At 38.8% G+C, this 20,020-nt stretch overlaps 1 protein-coding gene across 3 annotated transcripts in view; it reads right to left on the bottom strand.

The window, feature by feature from the left end:
• Nucleotides 1-296: 296 nt before the first annotated feature.
• The window catches only part of Taf3 (TATA-box binding protein associated factor 3), a 131,003-nt gene continuing 111,279 nt past the window's right edge, over nt 297-20,020 (bottom strand). For 2 of the 3 annotated variants that reach the window (XM_048367917.1, XM_048367918.1), the window contains 3 exons: nt 6,365-6,608; nt 3,100-3,206; nt 297-2,152 (listed from right to left, as the gene is read on the bottom strand). In XM_048367917.1, coding sequence (XP_048223874.1) covers nt 2,035-2,152; nt 3,100-3,206; nt 6,365-6,608 — 469 coding nt within the window. In that variant the 3' untranslated portion in view covers nt 297-2,034. Of the gene's footprint in view, nt 2,153-3,099; nt 3,207-6,364; nt 6,609-20,020 lie in introns of those variants that run through there. The other variant, XR_007214032.1, reaches the window with a different exon arrangement.

Raw genomic sequence — 20,020 nt, 5'->3', positions numbered from 1 at the left:
GAAAGTTATATATACGCACATCCGTTCTTATGGCAGTAGCATGACCTGCTCACTTAAACGTGGCAACTTTAGATCCACTGACCATGCCTCAAAGAACTAAATCCTAAATAAAGAAAATGGAAAAGCAAACTATGAAACAGCCAATAATCTTTATTTTGCACTTCCCCTACCCTTTATCCCCTTCTGAAAAGCACTAATGGGTAGATTTGTGCATGTGAAAATATTGTATAAAGTATTTAGTATGATCTCAAATGAATAAAACAAAAACCATATATCTCAACATGAATTTTTTTCGGGGGGGGGGCAGGGATAGAAAAATTCTGTTTCCTAGAACAAGGAGGGCAATTATGTCCCATACTTTTGGAAGGTCTACTCCATTTCCACTGATTTGCAATTTAACATCACAGCTGAAAACCACATTTCTGTAACCACATAATATTTTAGCATAAGATGAATTCATACACTAGTATCAATTGACTTTGCAGTAAAACAATTCACATTTTCTATTAATATATTTGTATTAGATTCAAAGTCCATATTCTAGTGTTCAAGATATCTACCACATGGGTTCAAATTAAGATTATTTCAAAATCAAGTAAAAGTTCATAGTTATTGGTTATTCCAAAGTCACTAAAATATACTAATAAAGTTAAATTTGATGTCTTTTTTAACATTAAAAATAAAATATTTGGTTTACCTTTCAGATATCTATAACATATAATAAATAGTGGGCAGTATAGTAATATAATAAGGTTTTGAGATACCCTGAAATTTGATGTGTTTTCTTAAAAAAATTCATAATATACTTCATTTCAGCCTTAAAGCACAATATCAATGAACAAATTTGTAGAAATAAAACAACATAAACACAGAATGCTACAGTATGTTTTTTCTTCTTTTTGGGGGTTTGGTTTTTTTTTTCTTCTTTTGTGGAACCTACATGTCCTTTTAGCAAAAGGCAGAGACATTTACAGAAACAAAACAGATGACAAACAAAACAAATTCAAAGCATAAACTCTAGATTCAAATAGCCTTGTTCTCCTTCCAACTGCTAGGGTCCTCTTACCCACAAGTTTTGGGCACTGCACAGTTTCATTCAGCTCAAGGTAAATTATTCCGCACTATGGCTCTATTTCTCTGTCTCCTTTGCCTGTGGACAGCAGTAATTACAGACATGGCTGAAATCACAGTGGATTTCAGAGAAGGCCAGAATTAAACACGATAAAAATTTTAAAAATAACTACTTCATAAATATTTATTATTTACATTAGGAGAATTTTTTTTTTTTAGTATGAAGGGTTTTTCTTTATACAAGTTGATGAAATGTACAAGCAGTGAGAAGAGACTCCAGCAGTTTAAGGAAGGGCAAAATTAGAATGCAACAAAGATATCAAATAGGATAAACAAAAGTAATTTGCACAGAAGCAAACAGGACATGATAGAAACCTTTTTCTTAAAAAATATATGGTATTTCACAAAAGCCTGAACATTTTACATGTTAGTACTAAAAACAGGGTCAGGGGAAGTTTCATATATTCTCATCACAAAAATATTTACCAATATCCCAAGTGGAGTTTTCTTTTATGTTATTATGATTATTTTACTCTAGAGGGAAAGGTGTTGAAGCTGTATACAGACTAATGATATCCTTAAATTACAGTCAAGGCAGAGTTTATACATTATCTTCTCATCTTACACTTTAAGAAAAGGCCCTGGAGAGAATAAAGGAAAGCAAAAGGGAAGATGTACGGTCTCTTTTATTAATAATACTTGTCACTGGTAATAGAAAAGTGGAGGTGGGCAGCCCTCAGGCCACGTCCCTTCTGGAGTTTTTCTTCAATCACGCCACTGTGGGACCTCAGAATGCTTCAGAAGGGAAAGCAGAGAGTGGATGCCGAGTTCTTGTCCTATATCTTCAGGGATTCCTATCCCCAGGCCAGGGAGCAATGTGATGGCCAAACCCCACTAGCTTGGTCCGGGGGCACCAGGGAGGCGGCCTTTGCTGACCCTGCACAGTCCAGCCTCCAGGAGCTGTCAGTGAGCCCGGTGCTTCCTCTTCTTGTGCTTCTTATCTTTCTTCTTGTTGGCAGAACACTTGGCGCAAAACCACTGCATCTCTTCTGGTGGAGCAGCCATTAGTCCAACACAGGGCCTACACACAGAAATACATTCCTATGAACAAGTTTTCTACAAGTTGATTCTTTTTCTTTCTATGCTTTCAAGTAATTTAAAAGTCTATAAGGTATTCACTAGAACTCAAATAACTTATGTAACACTACTGTTAGGCATCTGAATTATTATTTTGTGCTGGGTCTGGCACTTGAACTTTCAGGGCCTGGGTGTTGTCCTTAAGCTTTTATGCTCAAGGCTAGCATTCTACCACTTGAGTCACAGCTCTACTTCTAGTTTTTGTTGTGGTTAATTGCAGCTAAGAGTCTCATGGACTTTTCCTGCCTGGGCTGGCATTGAACTGCAATCCTCAGATCTCTCAGCTGCCTGAGTAGTTAAGATTACAGGCGCCAGCACCTGTGGCATTTGGATTATTTTATTATATAATGCCTCTTTTTATAGGCCCTATCAGGAGATTAATTAGTTCATTCATCTTTCCAACCTGAAACAGTGTTATTCTTCTTAGTAATACTCCGTTTTCATCTTACAGACATCATAACTGAACAGATACCCTATTACACTTGATATTTTAAAGATAAATGTGTCAAGTTTATTGTTTTGTTTACTGTTACCTCTTTCTGGTGCTTGAAGGCTGCCAACTCATACTGAACGTGAGAGGAAAAAGGAAACCCCTATATGTCTTATTTATTTTTATAAGAAGGATGAGAACAAAATTATCCAGAAACCAGGCTGAACACCCTTAGTACAAAGACTCATTTTTGCAGTTAACTGCATCATCCAGGTTCTAGGCTTTTACTCTGCAGGCCCCTTGTGGGCAGCGGCTGAGCTGGTGGGCAGGTCCTGCTACCTCCCAGTGGGGTGGGCGGGGTCTGCGCTCTCACCTCCCTGCTTCCTCCCAGTGGGGGCGGGGTCTGCTCGCTCAGCGCCCTGCTTCCTCCCAGTGGGGCGGGCGGGGCTCTGGGCACTCACCAGTGGTACCAGTCGTCACAGCCATCACAGCCAATCATGGGACTCCCATCGTCAGGCTTGTTACACCCAGGGCAGAACCAGATCTTATTGCCCCACTCGTCTCGGATCTGAGGGGATTGCAGGGAAAGGAGCACAAAAAAAGAAGCAACAGAAGACCAGAAAGAGTGGTCACTAAAAACTGCACAAATTAACCTGAGACTACAGTAGATGAGCAGTTCATTAAACCCACAATTCCATTGTATTCGTGTATGGAAAGGTCACAATAAAACTCCTCTTATACCACTAATGTACGCAAATAAAAATTCTTAACAAATGAGCACAGTTATTACTCTTCTGGAAGCATATGAAATGAATGATATACTCAAGGATATGATCTTCCCTTTCTTCTACTTTTTTTTTTTTTCCGTTTTCTGTTTTTGGAGACAGAGTCTTTCTTTGTAGCCCAGTCTGGTCTCAAACTTGCAATCCACCTAATTCAGCTTCCAAAGTGCTGGGCTGGGGTTACAGATCTGTGCTACCACAGGATAAATCATTGCTAATGACTTTGTTGAACATGTCATTTCATAATCACCTCTGTGAACAATGTGATAAAATGATGTATAATCTGCTACATCTGAAAAAGTCCTATAGCCATACCAGTTCTTGATGCTTAAGGTCTCTTTTTTGTCCACCCTGGGTCTTGAACTCAGGGCATGGGCACTGTCTCTGAGCTTCTTTTGCTCAAGGCTAGCACTCTATCATTTGAGCAAAAGCTCACTTCCATTTTTTCTGAGTACTTTATGAGAGATAAGAGTCTCACAGCCTTTCCTTCCCTGGACTGGCTTTGAACCATGATCCTCAAATCTCAGTCTCCTGAGTAGCTGGGATTACAGACATGAGCCACCAGTGCCTGGCATGATTAAGGTCTTAATGGCAGTAACAACTGGTATTTCTGAAAGCAGGATTGTAGCTAGCGCTCAAGCACCCATGGCTTCCTCAAGCACATCATAGGCAGGGAATTATACGTACAGCCAAACATGCATGTATCACTCAATTACTTATTAGCCAAACCCCTCTCCTGAACAGGCTGATAAGATCAAGGATATAAAAGGGTTGTTACTAAGTAACTTTCCATTCCTTTCATGACATTTTTAGAAAAGTACAATCAACTAAATGGCAAATGAAATAAGGGGTTCAGGAGGCCAAAGAACCTCACATTTAATCATTATTTGCTACAAATATTACATATTCTGGAGTTTATTAACTTAGCAGTTAAATAGGAAGCATGTTTAATTGTTCCACTTCCTCAAATTTCACATGATCAAAACCAAGCTGCAAGAAATAATTCTATACGGGAAGCCCAAAGCAGCAGGGAGAACGAGGTGATCTGAACTGTTTTCACATGTCTCCCTGCCCCAAGGGAAGTATACCACGTGGAGACGGCTGTCCCCATGCGCCAGCCCTCCGGGGGCTGAGGCTGTTCCAGCGTGCGGTGCCCCAAAGCCACCACGCATGGCCAGTCTTGCTGCTGGGTGACCTTTCTTGAAATTAGTAGGCCATGACTCTGCTACTTAAACAATTTGCCTTTGCCTCGACACCACCCAATATGTCACAGTTCACTAAGTTCTCTCAAACATACGACTTTATTTACTCATCATAAAAGAGCCTTTGGACAGGTTACGAATGGGAAACGGGAGCCATAGGGCTGGAAGTGCCACTCCAACACCACTGCTAGACAGTGACACACGGGCTCTGTGCCCCGTTGCCTCCGTCCTCAAGCCATGGTGTCTCCAGGCATTGGAAGCTTCTCAGCTACACAGTCATTCCCATGGACCCTTTTCAATGGCGTCAGCCCAGACGTCCACTGGAAAACCAATACTGTTTTTTTTTTTTTTTCTTTTCTGCCAGTGCTGGGGCATTGAACTCAGGGCCTTGGACTCTTGCTTGGCCTTTTTCTCATGGCTGGCATGCTATCACTTGAGCTCACTCTACCACTTTTAGCTTTTTGCTGAAGACCACTTTTATTGGGGGGGGGGAGGGAGGGTTGGTTCTGGGACTTGAACAAAGGACGTAGGTGCTGTTCCTGAGCTTTTGTTCTCAAGATTGGTACTCTACCACTTTAACCACAGCTCTAATTCTGGCTTTTTTGGTGGTTAACTGGAGATAAGAATGGACTTTCCTGCCTTGGGCTGGCTTTGAACTATGAGCCTTGAAGCTCAGCCTCCTGAATAGCGAGATTTGCAGACATGAGCTACCAGCACCTAGCATAATTTAATAATTTTCTGTCAATTTTCATGGGTATATCATCTATATACATTATGATTTTCTTTTTGTACTCTGGTGGTGTATTTCCTTCTAAGTTTCTCTAAGTAACATGCTGTTGTTATGGTTTATAACAGTAAATACCATGATTAGCACGTCACCATTTCGCAATCACGACTGTTCACAAAGGCCAAGGCCATCACTAGGCTAATACAAGAGTCTGCAGAGCCAGCAGCCAGGGCTGTGCCCATGTCTTCACAACCCAGAAGCATTCTGGGTATGTATGGGTGTCGCTCTACAGTGTCCACGGAGCATAGCTTTATAAATACTTTATGCCTAGAGTGAATCTAGGGTTTGAATATGATTGGAACTTAAGAAGAGTGTGGAAAACAAGGGGGGGGGGAGGGGCTCAAGTACTGCAGTACTTCCCCAGCAAGTACAGGGCTTGCGTTCAATCCCCAGCACCAGAAAAACAAAAAATAGGACAAGATACCTAAAATACTCCCTGGACAATATGGACTCATTAATCATGGTGGATTTTATAACTCAAAGCCATTTGGTACATTGAGGAAGCACTACAGTCTAAAAGTCCACTTTCACTTAACATACAAGCCCTGGATCCTAGCCAATAAAATACTGTAGTAGTACTAAAACTCACAAATGGCTAGCTTATAAAGTTCTGTGTATATGACATAAATTGTACTCAAGTGAGTAACGTCATTGCTTGATCAAGATATTAAATTTGGATTTAAATGTTAGCATTCATCCTTGTATTTATATGGTGATACTGTTGCATACAACCTTATTCCGAAACCAATACAAAATAATGAAAAACAATGCTTTGACATTCTGGACACTGAATAGACAAATGTTGCAATGTCATGCTTTTCAGCCAAGAGTTTGAAAGGACTTCTTTTGTTATGAAGAATTGCCTCTGAGACTCAATAATGACACATACAGTTGTTCTTTCTAATCGAAAATGTTCTCCAGATAGGCTCTCAGCTACTGTGGAAGTGATACGCACCACGTACGTGCTGACCGTCTCCGTCACCACGCTTCTCACGGGGGCTTTGGAGCTTCCTGCCCCGGAGATGGCTGGGGCTGGGGATGGCACCAGAGCTGGGCACGCGGAGGCCTGGGCGAGGAGGGGCAGGGGAGTGGGGCTCACGTGCACAGGAACCGGGGCTGGGGCTGGCGGTGGGGTTTTAGGTCTATTCAGAGAAGGGGCTGGCTTAGCCTCCGGGGCTGGAACCACTTTGCTGATGACACTGTTAAGAAACAAGAGAGTGAAACGCAAAGTCAGAATGGAATAACCAAGTCAAACCACAAGTTAAAAATCTGCCTTCATCTCGAAGCAAAGTATGTTTTTAGGACTCGAGAGAGTAAAAGAACTCAAGAGTTCAAGACCATTCCTCAAAGAAGGGCTCTACTTAGACATTTTATCTTCTCAAATTGTCCTTCAATGGTCAGATACTTAGAAAAGTTTTTAGTAACCAATAGAGAAGTGGAATTGGGTCAGTGGGCACTTCCTGTGGCTGGATCACACTCTAGTTTCGGATGACTTTAGCTGTGTGTGACAAGGTAAGTTCTCTGTGCCACTTCGAAAACAACAAGGCCCTCTCTCCTTCCTTCTCTCCCTCCCTCCCTGCAATCACCCCTAAAACCCACAGGGAGGTTCATCCTTTTGTTCTTTGGGCCTTTTCTGCCCTTGTAGATACCTATAAAGAATGTATATTATGGTTATTTATGTTTTAACTTAAATATAAGCAGTATCACAGCATATTCTTTGTAACTAGCTTTTCATACTTGGTTTATGTCTTTTGATTAACTTATTTGATACAACCAAATGTGTATTATTTAATTTCTATATATAGTATCCTATTTCTGAACAAGACAGTGGTATTTGTCCATCCTACTATTCTAAAGGTAAGATGAGTATTCATGTGTAATGCCCAAGGATTTCCCTTTCTTCTTAGCAATCAAGTTGTTGGTCACAGAGTGCCTATCTTTACTATAATTAATAGTAAATATTTATTGAACATTTACTATGTGCCCCACGGTTCTAAACACTGGAAAGCCAATTATTGTCCAGGCATTGTACTAAATATTGGTGTTATCTCACTTGATCCTCCTAACAATAAAACCTTTTGGAGGACCCACATATCATGATACTGAATACATTTCTGAGGTCTTCTCAGCATCAAAGCAAGTGCTATGGAAATAACTGTGCAGACTGAGATGTCCCAGGCTGATTTCAAAAAGAAAAACTGTAGGTCCAATTCCCCATGATGAGAAGTTCCAATGTATCAGTTGGGTATTCAATCATTTAAAGTCTGTATGTACCTAATAATATAGCCTTAAAAAATATAAAGTAAAAATGGAAGAGCTGTTAGAAACACTCAAATCCACAATCACAAGTAGACATTTTAGCACATCTATTTTTCTGTTAATTGACAGAATTAGTAGTCAAAAGTCAGGAAAGACAGTATTAAAAACATGGCAGCGACTGGGTGTAATAATACTTGAAGTATAATTAGTAAAGAGCTGGTGGCTCCTGCTTGTAACCTGAGCTATTCAGGAGGCTGGGATCCGAGGATCACAGTTTGAAGCCAGTTGAGCAGTAAAGTCTGTGAAACCCTTATCTCCAATTAATCACCTGAAAACTGAAAGTGGAGCTGTGGCTCAAAGTGGTAGGGCACTAGCTTTGAGCTGAAAAAGCTCATGGGCAGTGCCTATGCCCTGAGTCCAAGACCAAATGTGTGTGTTGGGGGGCGGGGGGGAAGATGGCAGAAGTGGACACTGGGAAGCATTGCCTAGCACAGAACTACCAGTAGCCAAGTGATGAGTGGTTGCATCCCCAATCATGGGAGACCCAGGCTCTGCTTTGATGCCACAGATAGTGAGGGCAGATTTTCTTACATTTGTATGCGACAGTTATTCAGTGAGCTACTGTAGACAGATAAATATCAATATTTCACATGCTCAGTCAAGGATTTTGTTGAAAGGGTGGGCTGTGGCAATTTTACGTCCATATTATGAGATGATTTTTCCCCCCTAAGACATTGTCATCAGTCAGATTATGAAAAACTGCAATCCCAAACAAAGCCTTGGATGGCTGCCACTTAAACTTGTTAAGGACATTATTTATTCCAAGAAGCTAGAGAGGGAGAGAGAAAGACAAAGGGAAGGAGAGGGAGAAAGGGGAATAGGGAGAGAATGAGGGAGAGAAGGAGAGAGAGAGGGAGAGAGAGAGAGGGAGAGGGAGAGAGAGAGAGGGGGGAGAGGGAGAGAGAGAGGGAGAGGGAGAGAGAGGGAGGGAGAGGGAGAGAGAGGGAGAGGGAGAGAGAGAGAGATTGAGATTGATTTTCCCAGGTCTTTGAACATGCTAGACACACACATTCTTCCCCTGAGCTGTACCTCTGGCCCTACAATGGTCATTTAATTTGTATACTTGTTTGTTAACCCTGTTCTGTTAGTAGTTTCTGAAAAGAACAGAAAGCTTCTATCTTTATTTTTCACAGTTTTTGTATTATGTTAGATGCCAGCATCTAATTAAATCTAAACTAGCATTTCATAGGTACTTGATGAATCTTAAAATATTTAATTAAACAAACAAAAAAATCTGGTCCTGAAAGAAGTGACCTCTTAGATGAAATGATATAGTTCATGTATTTTTCAAGCCAATTAAAATTTTAGCAAACAAAGTCACTATTAACAGGTCTATGACCTGAGAAGGAGAGTGGGATAAAGGATGGGCAAGGGTACCAATAAAAAGAAAAGCGATGACACATAAAAGGGGAAGACTTTGCAAGCTTAGGCTGGGAAGCCAGGCGACAACACCCAGGTGGTACTTTCCTTTGTAGTTAAGTGACTTAACCAGGGAGAAAGGAAAAAGAGGAGGGAGAACAAAAGCCGGATAGGGAGAGGGAAACAGCACTACGGTCTGGATGACTACAGCAGAAATTAGCTAGAAAATCAGGGACATCAACAACAGGTTATTAATCAATGAGAGGCTATTCAAGACAACCAACAGCATGGATACGTGGGGGCTTAGAACTCTGTCTTTTACTTCAATTCTACTTGCTAGCTACTTCAGTGGAAAACACCTGATGGAGAGAGACTGAACCTGGTGTCAAAATGAACAGATCACATGATTCACTATACAACCATCACTTGAAGGTGATTATTAGCTCAATGATGAGCATATTATGCTGCAATTTTGGGGGTGAAAACTATCAAGTTACAGCTATATCATAAACCATAAATCTTAGCGGTCTTGAACATAAGATAGAACAAAACAGCTGTGAGTGCCCAGCTCAGGCCTGCAATTCCAGCTACTCAGGAGGCTGAGATCTGAAGATCATAGGTTGAAGCCAGCCCAGGCAAGAAAGTCTCCAATTGGAGAATCTTATTTCCAATTAACTACTAAAAAGCCAGAAGTGGCGCTGTGGCTCATATGGTAGAGCATAAGGTTGAGCACGAAAGCTCAGGGGCAATACCCAGGCCCTGAGTTCAAGCCCTAGGATTGACAAAAACAAAACAAAACATCCACCAAAGTAAGCAAATGTACTGGGTTTTGAAAAACAAGCCAGCAATAAATAGAAAAAATGTTGTGTCTTCACAGCAATAAAAAAATATGAACACACAATAAAATGCCTTTAAAAGCTAAATATTTTACTTGCTAAGTGCCAGTGGCTCATACCTGTAATCCTAGCTACTCAGGAGTCTGAGATCTGAGGATCAGATCTCAGCCTGGGCAGAAAAATCCACAAGATGTGGATCTCTAATTAACAATAAAAAAGCTGGAACTGTGGCTCAAGTGGTAGAGCATTAGAGTGAAAAGCTAAGGACAATGCTCAGGCCCTGAGTTCAAGCCCCAGTACTGGCACATGCATGCATGCACGCACCCCCCCCCCCCCGAGAAAAAGCAAAGGTTAAAAAGATCACCACTACCTAGTGTTGTCTAGATGGGGAAACAGGAGGAGTGATTTATTTCTGGGTGGTTACCAAAACCTTTAAAATATTCAAGCTTCTGACCAGCAGTTAGGCATTTAGGAATTGACTCTGAAAAAATAGACAATTATGTGAGCTATAGGGTAAGGAAAATTATTAATAAACTCAAATTTATGACTGAAAAATATAAAGAGCTAGAATGACTAATTTTAAATACCGCCAAATAGGGATAGGTAATTTAATATATGATGATCAGAACTTGTTGGCAGTAGTAGTCTTTCTCTCTAGCTATATATCTATAGTTAGATATAAGTTCTATGAATGTGTACTTCAAAAAATTCAAAAGAATATACGATACCAAAATGTCCAGAAATTGGGCTGGGAATGGGGCCTAGTGGTTGAGTGTTTGCCTAGCATTTATGAACCCCTGGGTTTGATTCCGCCATACCACATACACAGTAATGGCCAAAAGTGGTGCTGTGGCTAAAGTGGTAGAGTGCTAGCCTTGAGCAAAAGGAAACTCAGGGACAGTGCTTAGGCCCTGAGTTCAAGCCCTAGGACTGGCAAAAAAAAAAAAAAAAATCCAGAAATTTCATCCATACACTAAGACTGTTTTTACTTTTGGCTTGTCTATAATTAGCTATAATTTGCATAATAAAGACAATAAAAAGTAAAAATGTGTGTCATTATGTACACATCTAAAATGCTGCTGGCAGTTTTTAAATTATGCTTCAACTGAGTTGTACAGTTAGAAGCTGCATACATTTCTGTATATATGGGGTACTTCAGTTAAAGTCTAAGTGCTGACCATAGTTTAGAGCTAAACTGATGGGGAAAAAAACACCCCACAAGCTAAGTCAAAGAGCTGACAATTTAGTCTATTCTATTGACTCCATCATCACTAATAGAGATCAACAAGAAAATGGTCATGTGGGAAAGGTAGATGTCCTCATATAGCAAAAAAGTAAGTTTTAATGGACATTAGATATTGATGTGTTTGTAGTTAGTTCCAGAAGGTCCATGTGTTCATATGCCCAGTCCTCAGTGTGGTGAGTGACAGGGGGTGGGACTTTTAAAAGGTGGGGATAAGTACAAGGCAACACACATGTGTACTTACGTGTATCACGGAGTTCTCACTCACATTTGAGTAATAAGGAAAAGTTATTAGAACGGATACTACATATTGACAGGACTAACTATCCTTTTGTTTTTCAGGGATTATACTGGGTGATAATGGCACTAAAAGTGACCTGCTTTTCTTTCTTCAACTGGCTGGAAGTTCCAAAGAGAGTTCATTAGGCTTTGAGTTATTTTGATCTTAGATGCTAATAAGTTAACTTATGGTTTTAAAAGCAATCCTTTTACCATGTCCTTAATTTTTAGCATAATAACAAAATAGACAATAGGGCAGTATTAATGTGATTTCTCATCCCTGGCAAGATAAACTGTCAACAATGAACCTAATTTGGTCACTTTCGTATTAAAACTGGCCAAATTCACTGCCATACTTGACTGCAGTGTTTTGCTTCTCTGAATTTTTCTCCCTGAAGTATCACTTTTTCCCTCCTACTTAATTGCATGGTAAGTTCTCCTCCAGAGCTTTCTGCTGAAAGCCCAATGTCTCACAGAGAAAGCAATACCGCCCACAGCTGGGTCCCACAATGGCTCAATGCTGCTAACATTACATCTTTTGGAGGCTTTGGTCATAGAGCCTTAACACTGGCGTTATTCATGCAAACGTGCAGAAGGAAGGACTTTCAGCAGGATTTCTTTACCTGTTTCCCCACCACAAAGCAGTGAAACAAATAGACTGGGTCATGAGCTGTAATGCAAACTCACAGCTTGACAAGTCAATAAAGAGCCAATCCTCACCTTCCAGCCCCACAGAGCCTCCAAGGTTAGAGGCAAACAATTTGGATATGTTCTGCACAGGGAGTTTAATGATCCTCATTATTCAGCTATTGTGTGCAAACACTATGAAACCAGTGATCTAAATTATCAAAGTCCAAATTACTGGCTACTAAACTGCTTACAAAGTTCAAAAGTTCCCTCACAATGGCTTACTTATGTACCCCTAAAAGTGAACAGCTATTTTAAAATGATACCATAGGTAAAAACTGTTATTCTGTAAATTTTATAGAATCTCCTGAACAGGGAAATTTTTCAATAGAGAAAAAACTATTCTGATGTGTGCCCATATATATACACATATATACATGTATATATATGTATGCACACACACACACACACATCCTGCCAGGCACCAGGGCTTAAGACTGTAATTTTAGCCACCCGGAGATGTAAATTAGGAAACTATGGTTCAAGTCCAGCCAGGGCATAAAAGTTCCCAAAACTCAATGGTTGTCAACCTCAGTAAACGAGGGTGGGGCTGGCCAGCCAGGCACAAAGTAAGACTCTACCTTGAAAATAACCCATGTAAAAAGTTGCTCCAAATCACTGAGTTTGAGGACTATTAGGTGGAAACAGAAAACTAATATACCAAGTATTCAACTTTTGAACCTAAGTATATAAATGATTATCCCTAAATCATGTGCCAAATTCTAATGTAGTCATTTCATATTTCATTGATAAAATAAATGAAATATGAAAATTAGTTTTATGTTGATTCTTAGAATCAATCATTCATAATTCCTATTCTTCCTGATTCTCATAGATCAACTGTTAACATTCATATAGTTATAAGTAAATGTCTTTACTTCTTCAAACTCATGGAGTATTTATATCATGTCATAAAATGACTATTTTATCTTGTTATGGCCCAAGTACACATCAAATAATGTAGGCATGACCTATGTGAAAAATGAAATAAATTGCATGAAGTAATTAGAGAAAAACATTGCCATTGCAGAACCGTCACTTCATGGGGGAGGCCCAAATGATTATAATTCCATTGTCAAAAGTTCAAAATCTACACAATATCTACAAGGGCAGTAATATTGAGATAAACAATGAATAATACACATTTCGCTCTATTTCAATAAATACCAACTCCTTCCTCTGAAGAATACCAACAAGAACTAGAGATATAATAATAATTATAACAAATGAAAGATATAAAAATGGCACCCTATAGGGTAGGCAGTATAAAGAGTATAGAGAAAAATGAAGAATTCAAGACTTCTCTGAATGTATCTTGTCATTTAGTTTAGCTCTGGCGTTAGGTGAATGGTTTACATATTCAGAAAATTAAAAATTTTAAAGTTGCCTTTGAATTGAATCTAAGCAGAATGTGGATCAACTGTGGTAGAAAAAACACCATTCAGGTGACTTTAGGAGGACAACACTCCACTCACACAGTCACAGTAGCACTTTAGAGCAAGCACTGAGGAAAATCTCAATCCTTAATATCACTCAGTATTCCATGGTGTTATTACTTTCAGACTACTTTATACACTATTTTATATTTCTTGCAAAAAGAAAGGAAATAAATAATTTTGATAATGCTGTTAAGATTGAAGATTCATAATGTAAACAGTGGAAGCCAAAGAAATACCTTCAAAATAGCAGTAATGTTATATCTGAATGAGAAATAATATAAACTTGTCATTTTTTTTTCCTTTCAAGTTTACCTATTTCTGTTCATCAAGAAGGCCTAGAAGTCTTACTTCTAGGACATCTCAGTAGCATTGGGCATCTCTACGGCACCATACTGTGACCCCTCCAAACATCCCTGACTAAAAGAAATCAATGTTAGTTGGATGAACAATTAAATGACTGATTTAATATCACTTATGAGGGGCTGGGGATATGGCCTAGTGGCAAGAGCCCTTGCCTCGTATACTTGAAGCCCTGGGTTCGATTCCCCAGCACCACATATACAGAAAATGGCCAGAAGTGGCGCTGTGGCTCAAGTGGCAGAGTGCTGGCCTTGAGCAAAAAGAAGCCAGGGACAGTGCTCAGGCCCTGAGTCCAAGGCCCAGGACTGGCAAAAAAAAACCCAAAAAAAACAACTTATGAGTCTGATGAACAGATATCATGTGCCCACTGATAGAATAAGCAAAAGTCATCACAATGTACTTGCTCTCAAAAGTTAACCAAGTCTTTAGAACTATTTAAATAAACATTACAAGGAAATAGCAATTTAAAGTATATGATAAGGAAGTAAGTAGACAATAGGACACAATATTGGACAAAAGATGTACTTTCTTGAGTTGCATAGCAAAAATGAAGAGGAGGTGGGAGTGTGGAAATTAAACAACAAATTTCCTGATTCATGCAAACCAACTATCAGAAGATATTTCTGCTTGTTTAAGCAAGCGAGTAGCTTCAAGTTCAATTGCTAAAATTGTGTGTGTGTGTGTGTGTGGGGAATTTCTGAGACAAATAAAGAAATGGCCTAGATATTGGATAACACAAGGAAAATGTTGATCTATTCTATGTTTAACAGCATTATGATTATATGAGAAAGAAGAATTCTTTCAGAGCTGAACATTAAGGTGTACAGAGATGAAATGACAGGAGGAGGAGAGGAGGAGGAAGAGGAAGTAGGGGAGGAGGGGGAAGAGGACGAAGAGGGGGGAGAGGAGGAGGAGGAGGAGGTTGTACAAAATTTTGATACCTGTTACATATATCCTGGTGATGGCTATATAAAATTACATCATTCTATTCTTTCATGTTTGAAAATGTTAATTTGAAACTCTTAAGTTGATACTATGCAAGCTATCTAGAATGAGTAAGGCCCATAAAACAGGACTACACTGTAGGTAATAAGAGGTGACAGTAATTGAAAAAACAAAGGCAAGTAAAATGATTCAACATGGACAAACCTTATTTTCAATATTCTCTAACTGAAAGTCTACGGTAATTACTTAGTAAAAAATGCTTTTATGTAAAAAATGTTAAAGCTGCAAGTTGACTTTTACTTTTTTAGAATCATATAATACCTAAATGTTTATTTGAAATAGCCATCTGCTTGAAAACACTAAAAGCAAAAGATATTATCTTATGATAGGATCAAGTGATCTTGAAAAATGAACAAGGTTGTATTAAGATTTATATCTCACTGCAGTGTTATAAAATATTCAGTTATTACTCGTCATGCTTGGAATATTCAACATCACCACTTCAAATTACACTAAAACTTAAAAAAATAGCTTCTAGTCTTCAGCAAAAATCACTATGCTTTACACAAATTCTTATTTTCCTTGTAAAGAGCATGGAAAAATATAGCATATTTATACTACATAAAATTTATGTAAACATACACATACATTTACACAAATACATGTGTACTCATTGGCGTGGCTAAAGTAATAATTACATAGGTGTACACAGATGTCTTTGTATGTATAAATATGTCAGGCTCCTAAAGTCACCTGAAATGATGTTTTTTCTAGCACACTTGATCCACATTCTGCTTAGATTCAATTCAATGGCAACTTTAAAAATTTGAGCCTTTTCTTGATGTAGAGGAAGCTTGGTGAAGGTGTAGCTAAAGGGAAAATGCGAGAAAAAGGAAGAGCAGAAAGACAGAAGAGGCAAGAAAGGCAGGCATGAGAAGGGCACAGAGAGCAGATGTGGAAAACAAGAAGGGCTGATGTCACACTCTTTCCTAGAGCCTGGAGACTTTCTGAAACTTGGGCCAAGAAAAAGCTGCCAGAGTCTAAATCGTGCCAGTCCTACAGTAACCTGAATATCCATCCGTGTACTGAGCTACAGCTGTGGGCATGGGGGCAGGAAAGAAGAAATGATTATTATACTCTGTGCACCCAAAGTCTTTATGTAAGTCTCTGAATCTACTCTAGATCCCTAAAGTGACAGGAAAAACAGAACGCAAAGAATTAAAAATTCCTGCAGTCATAATAATAGGAAGTCTAAGTGTTGTTGTTTAATCAGTAGGTACTTTTTTTTTTTTAACACCAGAAGTGTGAGTAGTTTGATCTTTAGGAGAAATTATAATCAGATAATGTCCAAAAGGTTACCATGATACAGCTAAATTATCTCTGCCTGTCACAGGTTAAAGAACATTTAAATTCTAGAGGTTTACATCAGCTTTTTCCAGATAACAAATCTTAAGTACCTTCCTATATTCACTCAATTAGTGATCTTGGGCCTTGATAACACTGCAGAGAGAAACTTTCCAACCATCATTCAAATCATATCTAAAAAGGTGGTCATAAATATTTTAAAACCTAAGTGAACTAATAAGACCTAGACCCATTAAGGATAAGATCTTTTACAACAAATTAAATAAAACAATTTATTGAAGTCTGGACTCAAGATAAGCTAGATTTACTAGCTGACCTTTTATTCATTTAAAGAACAAAATTAGCTCTAATTGCATTAGAATAGAATCCAGTAAATTTTCCCAAGTCTTTTAATGTGGCATCCATGTAAGAAGTGCTGTAATTGTTTACAAGTAAGATGGAAATGCTTTGATTATAATCTTTCCACTTGTTTTACTGTGTCGTAAAAGCATTTCCCGAAACCCAAAGCTGGTTTTTCTGACAGTATACCGGTTTTTCTCTTAGACACACTGCATCTTTGGTGTTCATGAACAAACTACAATGTGACTGGGGAAAAATTAAATCTGAACTTCATCATAATTCTAGGTCAGTAAAATTGAGAGAGTAATATAAAGAAGTCAAGAATTCCTTTCTGAAATTTCAGAAAATGGCTGAAGACCTGAGTAGGAAATGTTTCCTCTTGGAGGTGGCTCTGATAATAAGAAGACAAAACTAATACCTATTACCCATAATTTCTCTTCCAGATGTTCAGAAGCAAAGGGAATTACTTTACAAATGACAACTAGCATTAAAAAAAATCAGTCATGTTAAATTTCAAATATAATCATTCAAATATTATTTACATAATTTGAATGTAGTCATTCTTAAGATTCTTTTTAGCCACGATTTCTGCTATTATTTACTTAAAAATATAAATCTACTCAAAAATTATCTTTCAATAGTTCTACAAGGAGTTTTAATCCAACATGTCAATTTAAGTATAGAATACATCTTGATCAATGTCACGTTCACCCCTTCTATCATCGCTGCTCTCCATCTATCCCAATTTTATCCATCCCTTTAGTTTCCAAGTTCCATTGTCACATATGTACACTGAGTATTACGATTCTATTTGCCCACCATTCCACTCTTTGTCTGCCTTCATTCCCTTAAGCCCATCCTCCCTTAGACAAGGTATGTTTTAGCTTCTTGGTATTCATTTTGGGAAATTATCTGTTAGCTGCGCAAAAGAGTTGAATCATGAAAATCCACCCCTGCATATGATCATATTTGGTCACTTTTATTGTGTACCCATGCATATGGCCCCGATGGAGTTTTTTTTTTTTTAATTTTTTTTTTTTTTTTTTTTGGCCAGTCCTGGGCCTTGGACTCAGGGGCCTGAGCACTGTTCCTGGCTTCTTTTTTTTTTTTTTTTTGGCCAGTCCTGGGCCTTGGACTCAGGGCCTGAGCACTGTCCCTGGCTTCTTCCCGCTCAAGGCTAGCACTCTGCCACTTGAGCCACAGCGCCGCTTCTGGCCGTTTTCTGTATATGTGGTGCTGGGGAATCGAACCTAGGGCCTCGTGTATCCGAGGCAGGCACTCTTGCCACTAGGCTATATCCCCAGCCCCCTGGCTTCTTTTTTTTTGCTCAAGGCTAGCACTCTGCCACTTGAGCCACAGCGCCACTTCTGGCCATTTTCTGTATATGTGGTGCTGGGGAATCGAACCCAGGGCCTCATGTATATGAGGCAGGCACTCTTGCCACTAGGCCATATCCCCAGCCCCCCCAATGGAGTTTTTGTATACATTTATAGTTTATTTCTAACTTCCACATCTGAGGGGAAAACATGAACCTTTTGCCCCTGTGAGCCTGACTTATTTCACTCAAGTGTGTGTGTGTGTGTGTGTGTGTGTGTGTGTGTGTGTGTGTGTGTGTCCATGCTGTTGCTTGAACTCAGGGCCTGGGTACTATCCCTCAACTTTTTTATTCAAGACTAGCACTCTATCACTCGAGCCACAGCTCTACTTCTGGATTATTTGTGCTTAATTGGACATAAGAGTCTCATGGCTTTCCTGGGCCAGGCTGGCTTTGAACCATGATCATTACTTCATGAGCTAGGATTACAGGTGGGAGCCACCTTTCCCCCAGCTCAATGTTATTTTTTCAAGCTCTGTCCATTTCCATTCAAATGACATATTATTCTTCCTGATGGGTATCTGGGCTGTTTTACTAACTTGGCTATGATGAATACAGCAATGAACAGAGATATGCAGGTGTCTTTACTGCAATCTTGGTGATAAATGCCCTAGAGCAACCAGATTTCCACCTCCCAGATAGCTAGGTTCATAGGTATGAGCCACTAGTGCCTAGCTGTAGAAGACATTTATTTTTACATTGAATTTCTTGAAAAACTTTGTTTTCTCCTGAGAAACTGAGGCACCTTAATCTCAAAATAACATAACTTATGAAGATATACAGTATGAAAATGTCACAACGAAGCCCACTGTTTTGTAGCATTTATGTCAATAAAATGTCAATATTAATATGTCAAGAGATCTGTAATCCCAGCAACAGAGAGGTTTAGAAGCAGGAGAATCATGAATTGAGGCCAGCTTAGGTTACACAGTGACATCAAAGTCCAGCCTTACCAATGTAGTGAGACTCTATCTTAGAAAGCAAGCAAAAAAAGAAGGTTAAGTCCAAACAAAAAATAACATGTTAATAATAAAAAGTTAAAAAAAAATTTTAAGAAAGCACTTTAATCTAGGTATGGTGGTACATGTACCATCCACATTCAATAGGTTAAGCTCATGACTTCAGGGCCAACATGGGCTTGTACAAGTTTATTTGTCTCCAAAACAAATGATACAACAACAAAAAAGAAAAATCTCAAATGCTCTGTAAGGCTAGGGATCTAGCAAAGTGGTACAATGTATGTTTGGCATTCTGGGATCTGGGTTTGGTCCCTAGTCTTCCCAAACAACCACAACAACAACAGCCAACAGAAAAACCCATGCTTTATTTTTTGCCCTTACACAACAGCTAGGAAGTAAAAATCACATTTGACACACAAACACTTGATCTTTCCTTACTTTTCTATTTATATGTCCTAGTGTATTGTATCCTCTTAGACTGGAAAAAACAAATTCAAGGATAGAAAGGAAAATGCAGAAAAAGAAATAAAAACAATTTACTATTATGTCTATAAGAACTTACCACTAACACTCATCAATAAAACACTACATTTTCACTCTGTTAAATGCCTTTTGGCTAAATCTGGCTACCTTTTAAAACACAAAAATGCTAATTTTCTTTGAAAGAATTTTAAATGATATAATTGCCCATAATTATTCTCTATTTCTATTGTCAAAGTGTTCAGGTCACACAGGGGCAAAATATGTTTTGTTTCAAAAGAGTAAACCTTTAATTTTTCAAGAGTAATAAGCAAAGCATTAGTACTGTTTGTCACAGAATATAGATCAAATAATTTAGAAATTATATTTAAAGGCCCTCCACAAAGCATAAGGAAAACTTGTGATCAATAGCAAAAAATCTTGGATGTCATGAAAAAGACATCAAACTTTCAGTACCTCTGCCATGAGAGTACTAAAGAATGAGACCTTCCTGAATTCAGGAAGCCAGTCCAGTTGCCGTTGGAAATTAAAACGTTAGCAAAGAAAGAAGACATAATGGTCTGCAGAAAAGCAAAACCTGAAAACGAACACAACCTTAACTGAGTATGAAGAACAAAGAGTGAAAT

This window comes from Perognathus longimembris, chromosome 18, assembly GCF_023159225.1.
Source record: "Perognathus longimembris pacificus isolate PPM17 chromosome 18, ASM2315922v1, whole genome shotgun sequence".
In the NCBI taxonomy this organism is placed as follows: Eukaryota; Metazoa; Chordata; class Mammalia; order Rodentia; family Heteromyidae; genus Perognathus; species Perognathus longimembris.
Note: the sequence above shows the minus strand (reverse complement) of the source record. Positions and strands in the feature narration are given on the sequence as shown.